The 15,462-nt window shown below is 44.2% G+C and overlaps 1 protein-coding gene across 5 annotated transcripts in view; it reads right to left on the bottom strand.

Moving 5' to 3' along the window:
* The window catches only part of AKAP13 (A-kinase anchoring protein 13), a 468,794-nt gene that overhangs the window by 415,072 nt on the left and 38,260 nt on the right, over nucleotides 1–15,462 (bottom strand). For 3 of the 5 annotated variants that reach the window (XM_061446743.1, XM_061446746.1, XM_061446747.1), the window contains exon 3: nucleotides 4,592–4,719. In XM_061446743.1, the coding sequence (XP_061302727.1) occupies nucleotides 4,592–4,612 (21 nt within the window). In that variant the 5' untranslated portion in view covers nucleotides 4,613–4,719. The remainder of the gene's footprint in view (nucleotides 1–4,591; nucleotides 4,720–15,462) is intronic. The other 2 variants (XM_061446744.1, XM_061446745.1) reach the window with 1 other exon arrangement.

Here is a 15,462-nt window from a genome sequence, read left to right as displayed (position 1 = left end):
GCCCAGGGGTTACCGGCATTCCAGCCGATCCCTCCAGCCATGCCACTTTCCGTCCCCACACGTATCCCATTATACTCCCCAAAATCATGAAGCTGAGCAGAAAGTTAAGGTACAGGCAAGCATTTACACATGCACAAAAAAATAAGCTTAAGCCTTTTCCATGCTGTAAGTCCCTTATCCAGCTCTGCCTTACTCCAATACCAGCCAAATACCCTCAGCCTCAGGACTGCGTTACTTCTTTTGCACCATTTCAATCTCATAATTGCCATTAAAAAAAAAACATTTAATGGATTACTTAATTCCTTCCCAAAGCCTGGGAAGAGATGAAGCTGTGTAGGGTTAATAAAAGCAGCTCTGCTCTCCAAGCCTAGCAGAGGAAGGCAGCAATCTCTCTCAAATGTGCACATCTGGTTTCCCTGCTCCCATCTCTTCACCCATTAGTACATACAGAAAACAAACCTACAAAACTCAGATCAGAACAGCTACAGTCCATATGCCCAATTTCAAATACAGAAGGATACTGTGTAAAAGTTGGAAAAACAGAGCAAAAGGATTATTAGCTCACTCTAATTATACAAACTGATCTCATCCTCTTGTCATAAGCCTCTTTCCTGTTTCCAGAATCTATTTGTGCAACATAAAGACCAGCCTTTTGTAAATGTCCAAGGGTCATCAACACAGGGCGATTAATTTCCCATTTTACAATACACACAGACTGTCAACCAGTTCACTTGTAATAAAGTGTATCCCTGCCCTCACTTGTCTTTTTTTCCTTTTAACATATCACTAATGGCAAGCAGTATTTCAGATGCTGATTTGTAAACTCCAAACAACATTTCAAAAGGAGCTATTGTGCTGCTATAATAAAATAAAAATCACAGACCACATCTTCAGTTCAAGTAGCTACATCCTAATGAAGTTAAAATCTAGCAGTGGACCTGAATTAAAGCGCATCATGCACGCAAAAGTACACGTATGTTTATACTCAAATTAAGTCCTCCAACAGGTTCTGGTGCAGCTGTTTCACGTATGCATGAGACTTTTATCTCGGGCTTAAATAGTAACTTCCAGAAATCCTTAGCAGACATTCTAGATGCCTCTTCAAATGAGCATAATCCAGTTTATAACTTCCAATACACTTTGTTGTTTGAACACACATTACAGCAATAAATTGTGGGGAAGCTCTCAGTGATAACCAGCTCATGTTTTTAACAGTGACCACTGACTTTGGGTGCTTAACTAGGAATTTCTGGAAAAGCCCAGTTTTCAAAGGACAAGTAAAACCAGCATCTTCTATAGAAGTGGAGTCAATCCCCAAGGGTATATCAAGCTGGGCAGCTGAAACATCACTGAAGTTGCTAGTTAGCTTTGAAAACAGAGACACATTATATGGACCAACAGTGCCTCTGGATGCACAGCACCAGGTGAAGAATGGTAGGGAGGGAAAAAACAGGATTTGGGGAGTATTTCACCCCAGTGTACAAAAGGATATACGTGATGAATAGCTGTCATCAGCATCAAAATGCCTGCAGCTTTACACAGGCAGTGGGAAAAAAGCAATGCCTCTATTGATTAAACAAATCTTGAGTACAGCGTGCATCCCAAAACTAGCCTTCTCCACATTACTATTCTCCTGACTCAGGACTGTGCTGTTTTAGGAACTACATTGAGCAACAGTGGTTTCAACAAAAGAATCCATACTCCCTGAAGCCCTAGAGCTGAGCAATAAGGCTCTGCCTGCTTCTCCCTGTGCCCCCCAAGCCACAGCACTTGTACTGCACTCCCAGAAATGCAGGCTTGGAGTAGAAGAAACCAATTCATGAGGCCCAAAGCACCATGTATGCTGACAAATATTAAGTATTTCCTAGCATTTGCAAAAGAGGTAGTTATCCAATGCATATTTTAATGAGTGCATGCACTAACCTTAACTGCTAAAGCCACAGGAGGAGTTGGAAGAACTGGCATCAATACAAAGATCCAAGAGACGCCTCTGCTCTCATTTTGGTCAGAGCCACTTTGGTGCCCAACATTTTAATGTGCTTTTCCTCTCTGAAGAATGCATCAGGCTCACTTTTCCCTTTAGGCTCCCTTTTGCAAATGCTCCCACTGTGCAGCATTAAGCAGTGTAGGCTTACTCATGGAAAGCCTGGCTGCCACTTCTTTTTTTTCCCCCAAAGCGGAAAACTTCATCAGTAACTCCAGGTTTCCTGCTGGAGAACCTGTGCTAACCCCATTCCCTGTGGCTGAGCACAACCATATCTGCCACTGCAGAATTAAGAATTGTTTCTTCTAAGTGCTCCTTTTCAACTCAAAAGTGCTTTGGGATAACATTCTCCTCTAACACATACTTCAGGTATACACAGGACGTGCTTGTTTTACTGGAGCATCCCTTCTGAGAGATGAGAGCCTCAAAAAACACACTTAGCAAGTGCAATGATGGAGTCATTTGGTACTGCAGCCCCAAAGAGGAAAATTCAGAGCTGCAGAGCTCTGTTCCCAGGACACTGTACTACACTAGAGATCCAGGGAATGCCCTACAGAAAGTAAAACCCCAAGCAATTGAAGGGTTGCTTATCTAAATCAAGACAAGAGAGAACACTTATTCAAATGTGATTTTTAAATAAAGCATCAAGTAATAAAACTCTAAATAAGCAGAGTTTCTACCCAATGCCACCACCCCACCTTCTGGGTTCGAGCCTTTCCGCACCCAGCACACACTGAAGAAAGCAAACTTTTGCCAACAGACCCCCCACTTGGCACCCGGAATCGTTTTTTTTTCAACCACCTTTACAAGGTGACTTTTCAGGCTGGTCCCTCAGGAATCGAAGGGGTTAAGTGCCCCCAGGGCCAAGCCTCCAGTAAATCATTTATTACCCCAGCTCGGGGACAAGCAGCTATGCAGAGAGAGCCCACGCTGTGCAGCTGCTCACCAGCCAGGCAACTCTCTGCAATTATGTTATAGCACAGGATTAAGGTTGGGGAGTGGAAATACGTCCTTTATTGCTGGGGTTTGGTTTGGGGGTTTGCTTTTTTCTTTTTTTTTTCAAGTCATACAGCTATTTTAAATGTTACAGAGCTCATTAAGGTAGAGTTCATTAAGAAGTAACCACTGCATGAATGAAATGATTATCTTTATAATCACAATTATGGAAATCCTAGACCAGCAGGCAAAAAAAGCCAAGGGGATGAGAATGCTGCTTGTAAACTCCAGTTTAGCCCTTTTGTACCAGATCCTTCAGAGGCACACCCAGAAATCACATGTGATGTGCAGAGGCTGGTTCCCAGGCAGGAGGGCAGGGGAGAAGCTCCCTGAAGATTCCTCTGCAGCCACGGAAGAAGTCATCCCTTTGGTCACCATTAGGTCCGGCATCTTCCTCAGCAGCAAGTGCTGCCTCCTGCAAGCTCACCACACCCCCAAAATTAGCAGCACATTAAGAAACTATATGACAAATAAAGCCACAAATTGCTTCTCTTACAGGCAGCTGGTGTCATGTATTCCTCCTTCAAACACGGCCCCATACTCTGACTAACAAACATGGATATTCACGATGAACTTGGAGACCAGCTTTCAGCCAGCCACTTACTCATTCCCAGTAAAGCAGGTTTCATTCATGATTTTGCCAAAGACTTCATTTTTCTCAAGCCCTGAAAACAGGGATAACTTCCCTGCCCAGCCCCACTGAAGAAAGGAAACCCAAATAATTACAATGACAACTTGTCTTTCTACAGTAACAACAGTTTATGACTAATCCACCCACCTGCTGCTACAGCTCAGCAACACCAAATGATTTGGACCCAGTATTGTTATGGCACTGTTCTTCTCAAGCAAGGCTATGGAAAATATGAGACGCTGCAGAAGGTAAACAGGTTAGAGACTGCGGGAGGAGAAAAGAGGCAGCTTGCAGTGGTTTTCCTCCCTCCCTCCTTCATCGCTGCTCAGACACGACAAGCGCCCATTTCCAAGCAAGACTCTCACAGTTTCTTTGCTTCAGGCTAACAGTTTTTGCAAATTCAAGGCTTTTTGGAGAGAATGGGTGTAACTCCATGAGTCAAACCAGCTACTGTCAGTACTGCAATAACCATATATTTGCTTTTAGGTCACATCTGACCCCTGGTCTGGCTCACCACACCATGGAAAAAAAATCAAACCCAGAAGCCTCAATGCCACCACTGCTCCAGGACAGACAGACGGCTGTGGTGCTGACCTGGAGGCCTGCCCCAACAGCAGCCCGCAGGACTTGAGTCCTGTGGATCTCAGCTCTGATCCTGACTGGCTCCCACGGGAATCCTTGGGCTGTAACTGTGTGCCTGCCCCAGGGACATGAAATTCATATCTTAAAATAATAGGGAAAACCAGCTGATGCTCTGTTAAGTGCTATTTCACACCATGGCATATGGTTGATGCAAGGGCTGAGACCACACACCCCTCTACTGTTTTGCTTCCACCACAAAGAAGTTGTATTTTATGGCAAAATAACTTAGTGAATTTGCTTATAACGTGCGCTTTGATATTAGCATCCCTTCCTGCTCTCAAGCAGGTAAGCTGAGAAAGCCATTCCCCCAAACCTCTCCCCTCAACCCTTGCCTGTACCTGAAAGAGCTGCCAAAACATTTAACCTTACTTTAACTGCATGAAGCAGTACAGGCGGCTCCAAGATGTCCTTCAGGTCGTTCCCACACCGAGCAGGGAGGAGCAGGGCACGTCACTATGCTCAGCTCCTGGAAGAGAGGAAAGGAGATGTCACCAGGGGCAAAAGACAGCATAGCTACTTGGGGGTCCCAACACCCAAACTGGCATTGCAAACTGGCATCACAACCTCACCAAGGAGGATGGAAACACCATCCTCTATCTTGCTAGCCGTATAGGAGGCATGCATCGCTGGGTTTTATTTGCTATTTGGCTTATTCCCAAAGCTGTTTATCTGCTGTCCGTCACCATTTACCAAACCTCTAAGATGGCCTTAAGTCTTTTGAACCCGCCTTACACACAACCCCTCTTGGACAGACTTCATTAGACTACTTTTAAAATACCTTGCCATAAGGGCATTCATAAGGAACAAAAGCACCAAAAGTAGATGATGGGAGGTGATAGCCAGCAGATGAAGCCCAAACCCACCAGCAAACCTCAGCCAAACCCTTCTGGGTCACCTGCTGATTTGGGGCAAAATCTACTCGGTACATTCATTCTGGGGGATGAATCTGGTCTACTAAGCACAGCTGGAAAGAGCAGTTAAAGTGGATTAAATGTCAAAAGGAGAAGTAGCTCTGGGCTTCAGCTTATTCAATGCTGTGTGGGAGATTTTAGTAGCTAAATCAAAGTCATCAGAGCACCTTAGGCCATCATTTGGGTACCACACCAGGGAAGGCTGTGCCTATGCACACATCACCAAACGCAAGCACGACGCACCAACTGCCGCCTCCTGTTTTACCAGATAGAGGAGACTCTGTGCTCCCCTCGTTGGGAAAGCATCTGTAATCAGGGAATCTCACAGCCTGAGCCAACCTGCTGAGTTCAAAGTGCAATTACAAGCACAGAAGTAACAATGGCAAAACTAGATACCAGCTGGGAAATCAACTGTATTGTGTGAATTAGCTGGGGAACGAATGTACAACACTGGAAGATAAGCACTGCACAAATCTAACACAGGAACAGCATCACCTGAACACCTCAAAGTCACTTTTACACCATGTTTTCTTAAGATTTATTGCTAAGAGTCTCTTTTATCCATTCTGCTGGTGGTTTCCTCATGAGAAATGGGAGACTATTTTGCAAAGCACTACAGGGTACTGCATGCTAAAAGGCATTTTACTACAGATTTGTGTATTTAAACATAGACCAAATTAGTGAAAGAAATAAGTTCACCCTCTTGTTCCTCTTAAAATACCAGGATTGTGCATGAATTTCTTCACTGTAGTGTCACACATTTCCGAATCATATCCTTATGGCAAACTACTGGGGCTGAAAGAGGAATTACCTGAACTATTAAATGCCAGTCAAAGCACCCAAACTCTCTCTGGATTCGTTAACCAGTATAACCACCCTTGCAGTCACAGACTGGAACTTCCCTCCAGAATTCCTTTAGTGTTACTTACAGGACGAGATTTTAAAAGATGGTTACTGTTTGATAGCTCACAGAATGGTCTGGGTTGGAAAGGACCTTAAAGACCTGGTTCCAAAGCCCTGCCGCAGCAGGGACACCTTCCACTACACCAGGTTGCTCAAAGCCCCGTCCAGCCTGGCCTTGAACAATTCCAGGGGTGGGGCAGCCACAACCTCTCTAAGCAGCCTGTTCCAGTGTCTCACTATCCTCATAGTGAAGGATTTCTTCCTTGTACCTCATCTAAATCTACCCTCTTCTAGCTCAAAGCCATTCCCCTTTGTCCTATCACTACTGCCCTTTAAAAAGCACCTCTCTCAGTTTTCTTGGAGGCCCCCTTTAGGCACTGGGAAGCTACTCCAAGGTCTCCCGGGAGCCTTCTCTTCTCCAGGCTGAACAAGCCCAGCTTTCTCAGCCTGTCTCCATAGGAGAGGTGCTCCAACCCTCAGGTCATCTTTGTGGTCTCCCCTAGACTCGTTCCAACAGTTCCACATCCCTCTGGGGGCCCCAGAGCTGGGCACAGGACTCCAGATGGGGCCTCGCAAGAGCAGAATATAGGGGTAGAATTACCTCCCTCTACCTGCTGGTCATGCTCCTTTTGATGCAGCCAAAGATACAGTTGGCTTATTAACTACGTTAAGCAAGCAACATTAACCCACACATCCTACTAGGCATCATGTGTTGATTTCCAAGTAACAGCTCTCTCCAAGGCATATAATACAACACAGTGGTTTCATTCACTTATGGGACACTGATAACTTAGCTTTTAATACTATACTTGTAATATTTTGTCAGATAAAGCTGTTCCTTTGAACCAACAAGCAACACAAGTACGGCTAACACTGCTAAAGCAGACAGTACGTCGTGAATCACTGCAGGTTTTCACCATATCCACTAAGGAATGAGGGTGTGAGTATGGAGACGCACATGCACAGCTCACTTGGACGTTCATGACTCTGAAAGTATTAGGAAGTGGAGAAAAATCAACCGACCTAGCAATAAAAAGCAGCAATACAGGTCATAAAAAACTTCCTCCGGGCTCTTTTTGTTTGCTTTTATTCTGTAAGAATTTTGAGATTGCTTCAGGAAGAAGCAAAGGGTATTAAAAACCCCTAGATATATAGTTTAGCCCATACATAAAGAGCCTGCACAATCAGTAACGCTCTCCACATCAAAGACTCAATTCCCCAAAGAACTAATTTTGTGTTTCCCATGAAGCTGCTATGGGATAACTCCCACATGCCTAAGCACACCCATCTTAGAAGGAATTCCCCATGTGGATTTCTTCTCCTCTTCTTCCTTTACCGGGAAATCATTACCAAGCATAGATGAATGCTGACGTAGCTCCCCTTTTCTGAAACTTAAAAAGATAGTTTAAGAAATTGTTTAATGGGTGAGCTTATACTGCTGTACAAATAACATTTATTCCAGGAAGTTGATGATATATGGCATCTTTATAAGGAAAGCTGTAAAAATGCAACCAGATTCCTACACTGCTCCACCAACATTGCCCTATTCTGATCTGTAACTCCAGATAATTTCTGCCCAAAAGGCCCTATCATCATGGTGTCACACAGTGCTCACGGAAGTAAATGAAAATGTATGGGAGAGTCCTATTTACAATTGTACTTACACAACCTATTCTGCTTGGATTTAATAAAAAGAGGGTAAAAGATCCCATCTTGTTTGCTAGGGTAGGATAATTTGATAGCAGATTGCTCAGTCTTGCTCCTTACATCGCAAGGCAGCTAAAGCAGAAATTAGCCACGCTGCTGATTAATTACTGAAGCATGTTTAGGGAAGATAGAGGGGGAAAAAAGTGTAAGGACAGCATTACAGCTATTCATACTTTTAAAAAGACAAGGTAACTGGCCCTGCAGAATATATACATAATTCTTGCAACAGATAGGCTATTTTGCAAGAAAAGAGCCCAACAGCTTAGAGGTGATCTGCATCTGATATCCCCTTTACAGCAGAGGAGCCAAGCATCAGAAGATACTCTCCATTTCTAAATGAAAAGAACAGCAGTGGCTACCACAGCAAGGAAAGGAGTTATCCTGTGTCGAAAATCTGGTTAGGAACAATCAATTTGCCCTCTTGAACTCACATACTTGGTAGAGCCCCAAGGCTTGGACATTAGGGTTTCCAGTTGCTCTCCTGATCCCCCCCCCCCCCCCCCAGCGAACACCCACCCATTCCAAACCCTGCCTAGCAGAGAGGAAACCACTCCTCAAACGTGCTCTTTCTTCCTCCCCCGGACACAAACCTATTTTATGGTTCTGAGATGCGCTGCATGTTTTGTTGCTGTGGCAGATGATCCCTTTGACACATCGAACAAGTTATCTCACCATCTGGTTGTAATTGCCACCATGAAGCTTTCAACAAATCCAGAAAACGGCCCCAAGATCAGGGCAATAATGGTCTAGGAGATGAACTGCTGATTATCTGAGGTTATTTCATACAGCTGGAACCTTTTGATAGCCAAGACACCCAAACCCAGCCAAGCCCACAGCTACAGCACCCAAATAAACCTCTGGAGTATTTCCGAGTTTGGGCTGTTGCCTGCTATAAAACCTCCTCACAGTTCTTTATCAAATGATGTCAAGGAATACACTGCTTCTCCTCATCTCCAAAACTTCTGGGTGTACAACTGCATGCCGCTGTTATCTTTTGCTTTTAATACACAGCCTATATTTATATAGCATGATACTGTCATCACAGGACATCCTTTTCCTGCTTCTGTTGAGTCTCCAGTGAGAAACTGGCTCACGAGACCCTTTCAGAACGTCATCCTGTGGTCTGAATCATGTTTCCCAATTCCTTATGGAAAGGAGCCTGGACACACTCCTTGGACAACCAGGTGAGCAGCCTCAGTCAGCAAGTGGTTATGAAAGGCAGGTCCTGCTCGACCAACCTGATCTTCTATGACAAGGTGACCCTTGTCAGCTGTGGTGCTTAGGGACATGGTTACATGGTGTACTTGGTAGCGCTGGGTCAACAGTTGGACTCTACCTTGAAGGTCTTTTCCAACCTAAATGATTCTATATAAATGGAAGAATTTTATTTGCCTAAATTCTGCTTTGCTTTGGACAAGTATAAATGCACCATGGATCCATTCACAGCTGCATCACACTACATTTTTACCAGCAGAGCAGAGGGCAGATTGCAGCTCATCACATTCTGACACACACAGGGCTCCTCTAAAAGTAAATGATGGGGTTTGTTTAGAGGGCAGCACCTGACTTTGTACACTGGATGAAGAAAAGCCATGAATTTTAAAACAACAGAAAGTAAAACATACCCATATTTCACACCATTGTACACACTGCAGAGAGAGCAACAACATGAAGTTGTTAACTGGAGTCCCATTAATCCTGATCACTAAGAGACAGGAGACAGAAGTTGTTTCATACATGCTAAGTTAACTTTTGAAACCTAAACGCTTTTGACAGCGTCGCCTCGAACTTGTAGACAGAAATATTCCCATGCTGGTGGAAAAGGGAAGCAAGGAAGCACCCAGCAGGACCGCTTCCCTGCTCACTGTAGCCCCAGACACATACATTTTCTCTCTAGAACTGCACAGGCTGAAAGTTTTGGGTTTGCTTTTTACTTCCACCAGCTATCACAAAGCAGCGAAACAAAGAGATGTTTTATGCCTCTCTGCCTGCTTCCTGACAGCAACCAGAGCTCCATAAACTCCTCTTGTACAATAACCCCCAGGAATCTGTTTCCCCAAGAGAAGATGAGGTGCCACAGGGACTCTGCAAGCAGTGAACCCGCACCAGGACATCTGAGAAGCACAGTGAAGCTCAGGACTACTTCAACATGGCCATCATCAAGAGCTACCAAAGCAATGCCTCGAGGCAAAGGGAAATGCCACGACCACAGTCCCCCACTTAACAGAATGGGCCTATTTTCTTTGAAATATTAGGTGTGAGTCATGAGCAGGACAGGCTGGACGTTTGCTGGGAAGGCGACATGCCACCGCAGAACAGGATACAGCCCTGAGAAAAGGCAGCCTGCTTGGAAACAAGAGTCACGCAAAAAATCTGGTTAGAAGGGCTCTTTGGACATCATCTGGTCCATTACCCTGCCCAAAGCAAGGCCATGACATCAAGGTTATGACATTATCCCCATGCTTTCATTGTTCAAACCCATCCCACTCAGCTGTGGCCTCTTTCTCAATCCCCACGTGTAAAACTGAGCTAAACAGGCTCATCAAGCTCCATTGCCACAGGAATGAAGTCAAAATCATCACCAGCAGGGCAGTCCAATTCCAGCCGTGTAACCTGCACAATTCACTTACTTCCTCTTACTTTCCCCACGTACAAAATTGATTTTATTCTTCATTCCCACACAGTTTAAAAACAATAATCAATAAAGAACTTCTCCTGCACTTGAAAACCTTGTGATAAGGAAGGGAACATGTACATATCAAACCAAATATCAGCATATAACATGAGCTGACACAATATAAAATATGAAGAACAAATGTATATTCCTGTCTGGCACCGCAGCTCCAGCCAAGACTAAGGTCCCTCCATGCTGAGCATCGTGGAGGCAGACAGCAACGACCCCTTGGCCACCACGTTTACAGGTTAAACAGATAAATGCTGGGAGGGGGACATGACAAAAAGGGCCAGAAAATGGCTCCAATGGATCCAACCCAAGGCTTTACAGTGGGCTGCCAGCACAGTCTGTAATGGGCTAGGATTGCCTCTCCATCCTCACCTTTCTTCAAAAGCTGGCTGCCTCCATCCACCGCTGCACGGCTGCCCGGCTCTGCCCAACACCAATGGGGCAACCACAGCATTAAGCTGCTTTACTTCTTAGATCAACGTGTCACTGGAGCTGTGCAGCACTTAATTATATAAATTAGGAGCTCTGTATAATGGTCCTAAACCAGTAATGAAAGGGAAGGTCTAATGATGCAAGAAAAATCTGCAACCCAGCACTCAGATTACAGGTGTGTTACACAACAGCTCAAATAATTGAGCATTTAGGCAGCGAGATGCAGACTTGCACAGTGCAGGTCACATTTTCCAAGAGCCATCATCTGACTCCAAACATGTGAGATGCGCTCAATCACACCCTACCTCCCTCACTCCAGATGCTGAAGGGTGAAGATGAGCAATGCCATCCACAGCAGAGCAATAGAGATGCTTCAAAGCAACGTTAGCCCTTTTCACAAATCTCCTCATTTAAACTCAATGTATGCATCTAAAGACTGTCCTAGCAACCCCTTGTACTTCACAAGTAGCACTTGCTCCTGTCAGCTTTACCATCCCATTATCTAGAGGTGACATAACTCCAGTGAAACCCGTTCAGTTTACAACAGGGGTGACTTTTGCACTGTGCCATGCAGTTTAACTCCCAGCTGCAGCCTCATTTAAGAATGCATTATCAGCACAGGGTCAACAGAGAGAGATCACCCATCAACTCTGACAACAAATACGGCAATTTAGGTATTTGATGAGCACTCAGCATGAACAGTTTATATGGAAGAGAACACTCTTACCCCAGGATTTCCGAGTGTGGGTTTTTTACTGAATAAGCTCAAATACCTCCAGATAGTACTGATTTCTATTTATAGCATTGGTTTGGCATAAGAGAGAAATCATTTGGTTTGAAATACTCTTTTACGCTGTATTGACTTCTTACATTGATGAACACAGTACCAAATTGCAGCTCAGCAGCCTAATTTTACCTTCTTTTTGTAAAGTGCTCAGATGAAAAGCACTAAACCAGCATCAAGACTAAGAAGTACTATTGGGATTTTGAAAAGCAGTTAAGTGCTACAGTCAATATTGAAGGACTTGAAAGAAATGACAGCACCAAAACTGTAATGGTAAGGAAGTGTGATACTATCAGCTTGGAAGCTGCTTATAATTATTTGCATGTACTTGTTCAAACAAAAGCCTCAAGAACAGATGCTATGCTTTACCTAGAAACCCTGTAAAGTTACTTTACTAGTATTCACTGTTATTATTAGAAAGACACCATACTCTTATTCCCTTTTCACCTGTAAAATAAAATGTTAATTCTATTGAAACACAGATTGGTAACTTTTCACTTCCCCATACTGCCATTCCTGCACAACATTGCTCCTCTATGCCCGCAATGCTTTCCCAGCCACACCACGGTCCATGAAAGGCAGAAGCAACGCTGACAGCAAAGCAGGGGACAAGTGAAGCATGGAACAGTAGCAAGGTGGGGAAAGCTCATGTCATTGTCAGTGCTTATTGAGGAATCTCTGAATGAGGCCTCTGGGCCCATCCTGTACTAAAAGGTCTGCAGCTTGTTTCTGGATGCATTAACACATGGTCTGTAGTTACAAAGCACGCTGGCACTTCCTTAATTCTGATCCATGCAAGCTCTTGCAAGACAGGCACTTCACAGCTGAAGCCACAATGTTGTTTAACACACATACCACAAGTGCACAACACCAAAGCTCAGAAAATTAAACCGCATTTGTATTTTGTTCCCTTTACGTATAAAATCATTTTTGCCAAAGCAAAATGGATACAGACACCTGCAACAATAATATCTCTAAAGAGGCAGGTCACAGAAACACAGAATATGACAAGTAGAAAAGAAAGGGACATTATTAAATAGCATTAGCATATGGCACAGATTTTGCCCAGTATCCAAACAGTGCTTTTGACACCCCTGAGTACATGCTGGGGGAGGAACCAAGCTTTTGCCACCAGCAAAAGGATTCCTGAAACAAGTCAGCAAATGTCCATGTAACCTACATCTCAAAGGCTAGCATCAAATATAGCCTAAAATTAACTGAGCCTGCTACTGCTCTGCATTCACACAGCAAAGTGAAATCCTGGCTGTGCTGTGTCTGCATCCTCCTGTGTGCTTCACACATGGGCTGGAGGTGGCCAGAGTGAAACCTACTCATTTTCTCTGCAAAGTGCACTCCTCCCTGTTTTATCGTTAATCAGGAGTTACAACCAGTCACCCAACCAGCACTGGGATGACTTCACTACCAGCTGCTAGGCATCCTGGAACAAAACAAAAACACATTACATGAAGGCTACCGTCACTTAGCAAACCCTACTGCAGGTACACCGGGCAATTACGCAACTGTGCTGACCTATCTGCCTGTACGTTCCTTCACAGACTTCCTTCATCTCTCTCCTCCAACCATCCCCTGAAGCAGATGATCTTTAGTTCAAGCAATGACAACAGTTTTCACCCAACAGAACACGGTCCCCCTCTTCACCTACCACCAAGCAAATACAGTAAAGGGCTTTTTTGCTCAGTGCAATGAGCAGTGAAGGAAAAACAAGAAGTTAAAGCCAACTCTAATTGCCTGGGCACACCCTTCTCCCACCGCACCTGTAAATGACCGCTTGTGCAACACCTTCTGCACGTCAACAGGAGCTGTAGGCGCAACCCAAGCACGCACATGGCAATAAAGCAAAGGCGCTACCCGCATTTCCACGTGCATGTAAGGGTTTCCAAGTGCCTATCTACCCCATCTATACCAATGCAAGTGGTGATTCACCTCCTGCAAACACAGCCCCAAAGCACTTGGATCTCCCCTTTCCCGTATTCCTGCAATTGTGGCTGATCTTCTGGTCAGACATTGCCTGCTTTCTTCAGGGCTTGATCGTCATCCTGCACAGTATCAAAGAGGATTAGCTGATAACTAAACAATTAGATAAAATAAATAGTAATTAAAAAAATAGCAAACAAAACCACCAACAACAATACATATATGTATATATATGTGTGTGTGTGTGTGTGTGTATGTATATTTAACTGGTCTTCCTCAGCTGGGAGGTTGTCTTCAACAGCTTGAATAGCCTTTTCAACACTTTTCAGGACCAGGAAAGTTTCTGCTCATTACTTTGCTTCAGCTGACCATAGCCTGCTTATGTTTTAGTTACCATCTAACCCAGGATTTTTTTTTATTGTGAGTAGGGAAAAGGGATAAAGGAGCACACAGAAATGATGGCCACAGGGAGCACAACGCCAATGCTAACGTCTATCTGGCCAACTGCCCAACACCATAGGCACAGGATGTTCTCATAAACAGGCCACAGGAGTTAGCCGGATCCACAGTCCAGCCCTGGCTGCCATCCCTGGCAATATCCTACACACAAAGGAATTTTTCCACCTATGTGATCCATGCACTCAGGGTGCACGGAGCACCAGTGCAACATCAGGAGTTGCACAGACAACAGTCCATCCTGCAGAGGGTACCGGTGGATCTTTTCCCAGCCATGCACAGATGCTCAGTAGTTTGGCCCTCCAAGGCTTGAATACCACAGACTTAATCATCATCAAACTGCTGCACCGAGAGGATAAGTAAATCCCCTACTCAGCAACACAGAGGAGTAACCTTCGCAGCAAAAGCAGTACTCTGTAAACCATCCTTTCTCGAGACTGATACCTGTCCCTAACTGCGCCCAGACTGACTGGTCCTCAGTGCCTAAACCACAGATCCAGTTGTCTGCTTTTAGGGCACCAGTTTGCTCAACACTTTATTTTTTCCTGAAGGTAAAGGTTTTAAGGCAGGGACCATATCACAGTATTTAGTATTGTTCTTACCTTGGGTCAAGTAACTTTATTCTTTGCTTTTCATCTGTTGATGCCTGAGTTATCTTTCTCAAGATAACAATTTTGCTTTTGTTTCTTTTTTCCCCCTCCAGGTACCCTGCCCTTAAGAGCAGTAGACTTAAATCTTGACATTATTCCACAGATAACATCTATTGCTAAACAACATTTTTCTGATCTATACTTACAAAGTGCTCCAACACACGCTCAATTAAAATGCTCACCATGACGTCTAAGGGCACATGCACTTATTCCATGGCACATTCAGGACTAGAAAGGCAGATTTACACCATGGAGAACAGTCACACACTAATGCCAATTTAACATTTGTGTGCATTACACGCATATAATAAGAAATAACATGCTTTAGATAAAAGAACAAGTATTTATACACGTGACATAAAACAAAGACACCAAAACTTAATGCCTGCCCAGAAATCTAAACAAGGAATGGATTAAGTATTCTGAGAGAATCACCACATCTTATCTGATGTGTTTAACCTACTCACTAGCACCGGCAAACACTCATTATGTTGCTTCCCCAATCCAAAGAAAGAAGACGTACAAGCATACAGCATAAGCACTTAGCACTAGAGGCTGCTAGAGATCACAGATAACCCACCAGCTCATGGTATATGATGGGTGTCACAGGTGAAGAAAGCCTGCTTCTTAAGAGCTACATCCTTACCCAAAACCTCTTACACAGCCAGCTTCACAAAGATGAAATCTTGCAGCTCTTAGCTCATCCAGTGGAAACCTAACACTCAACAGTGATGGGAAAAGATACTGT

The sequence above is a fragment of the Pezoporus flaviventris genome, unplaced genomic scaffold, assembly GCF_033815535.1.
Source record: "Pezoporus flaviventris isolate CSIRO_AGI_PZ_B2104156 unplaced genomic scaffold, CSIRO_AGI_Pfla_v1 ptg000006l, whole genome shotgun sequence".
NCBI classification, from domain to species: domain Eukaryota; kingdom Metazoa; phylum Chordata; class Aves; order Psittaciformes; family Psittacidae; genus Pezoporus; species Pezoporus flaviventris.
Note: the sequence above shows the minus strand (reverse complement) of the source record. Positions and strands in the feature narration are given on the sequence as shown.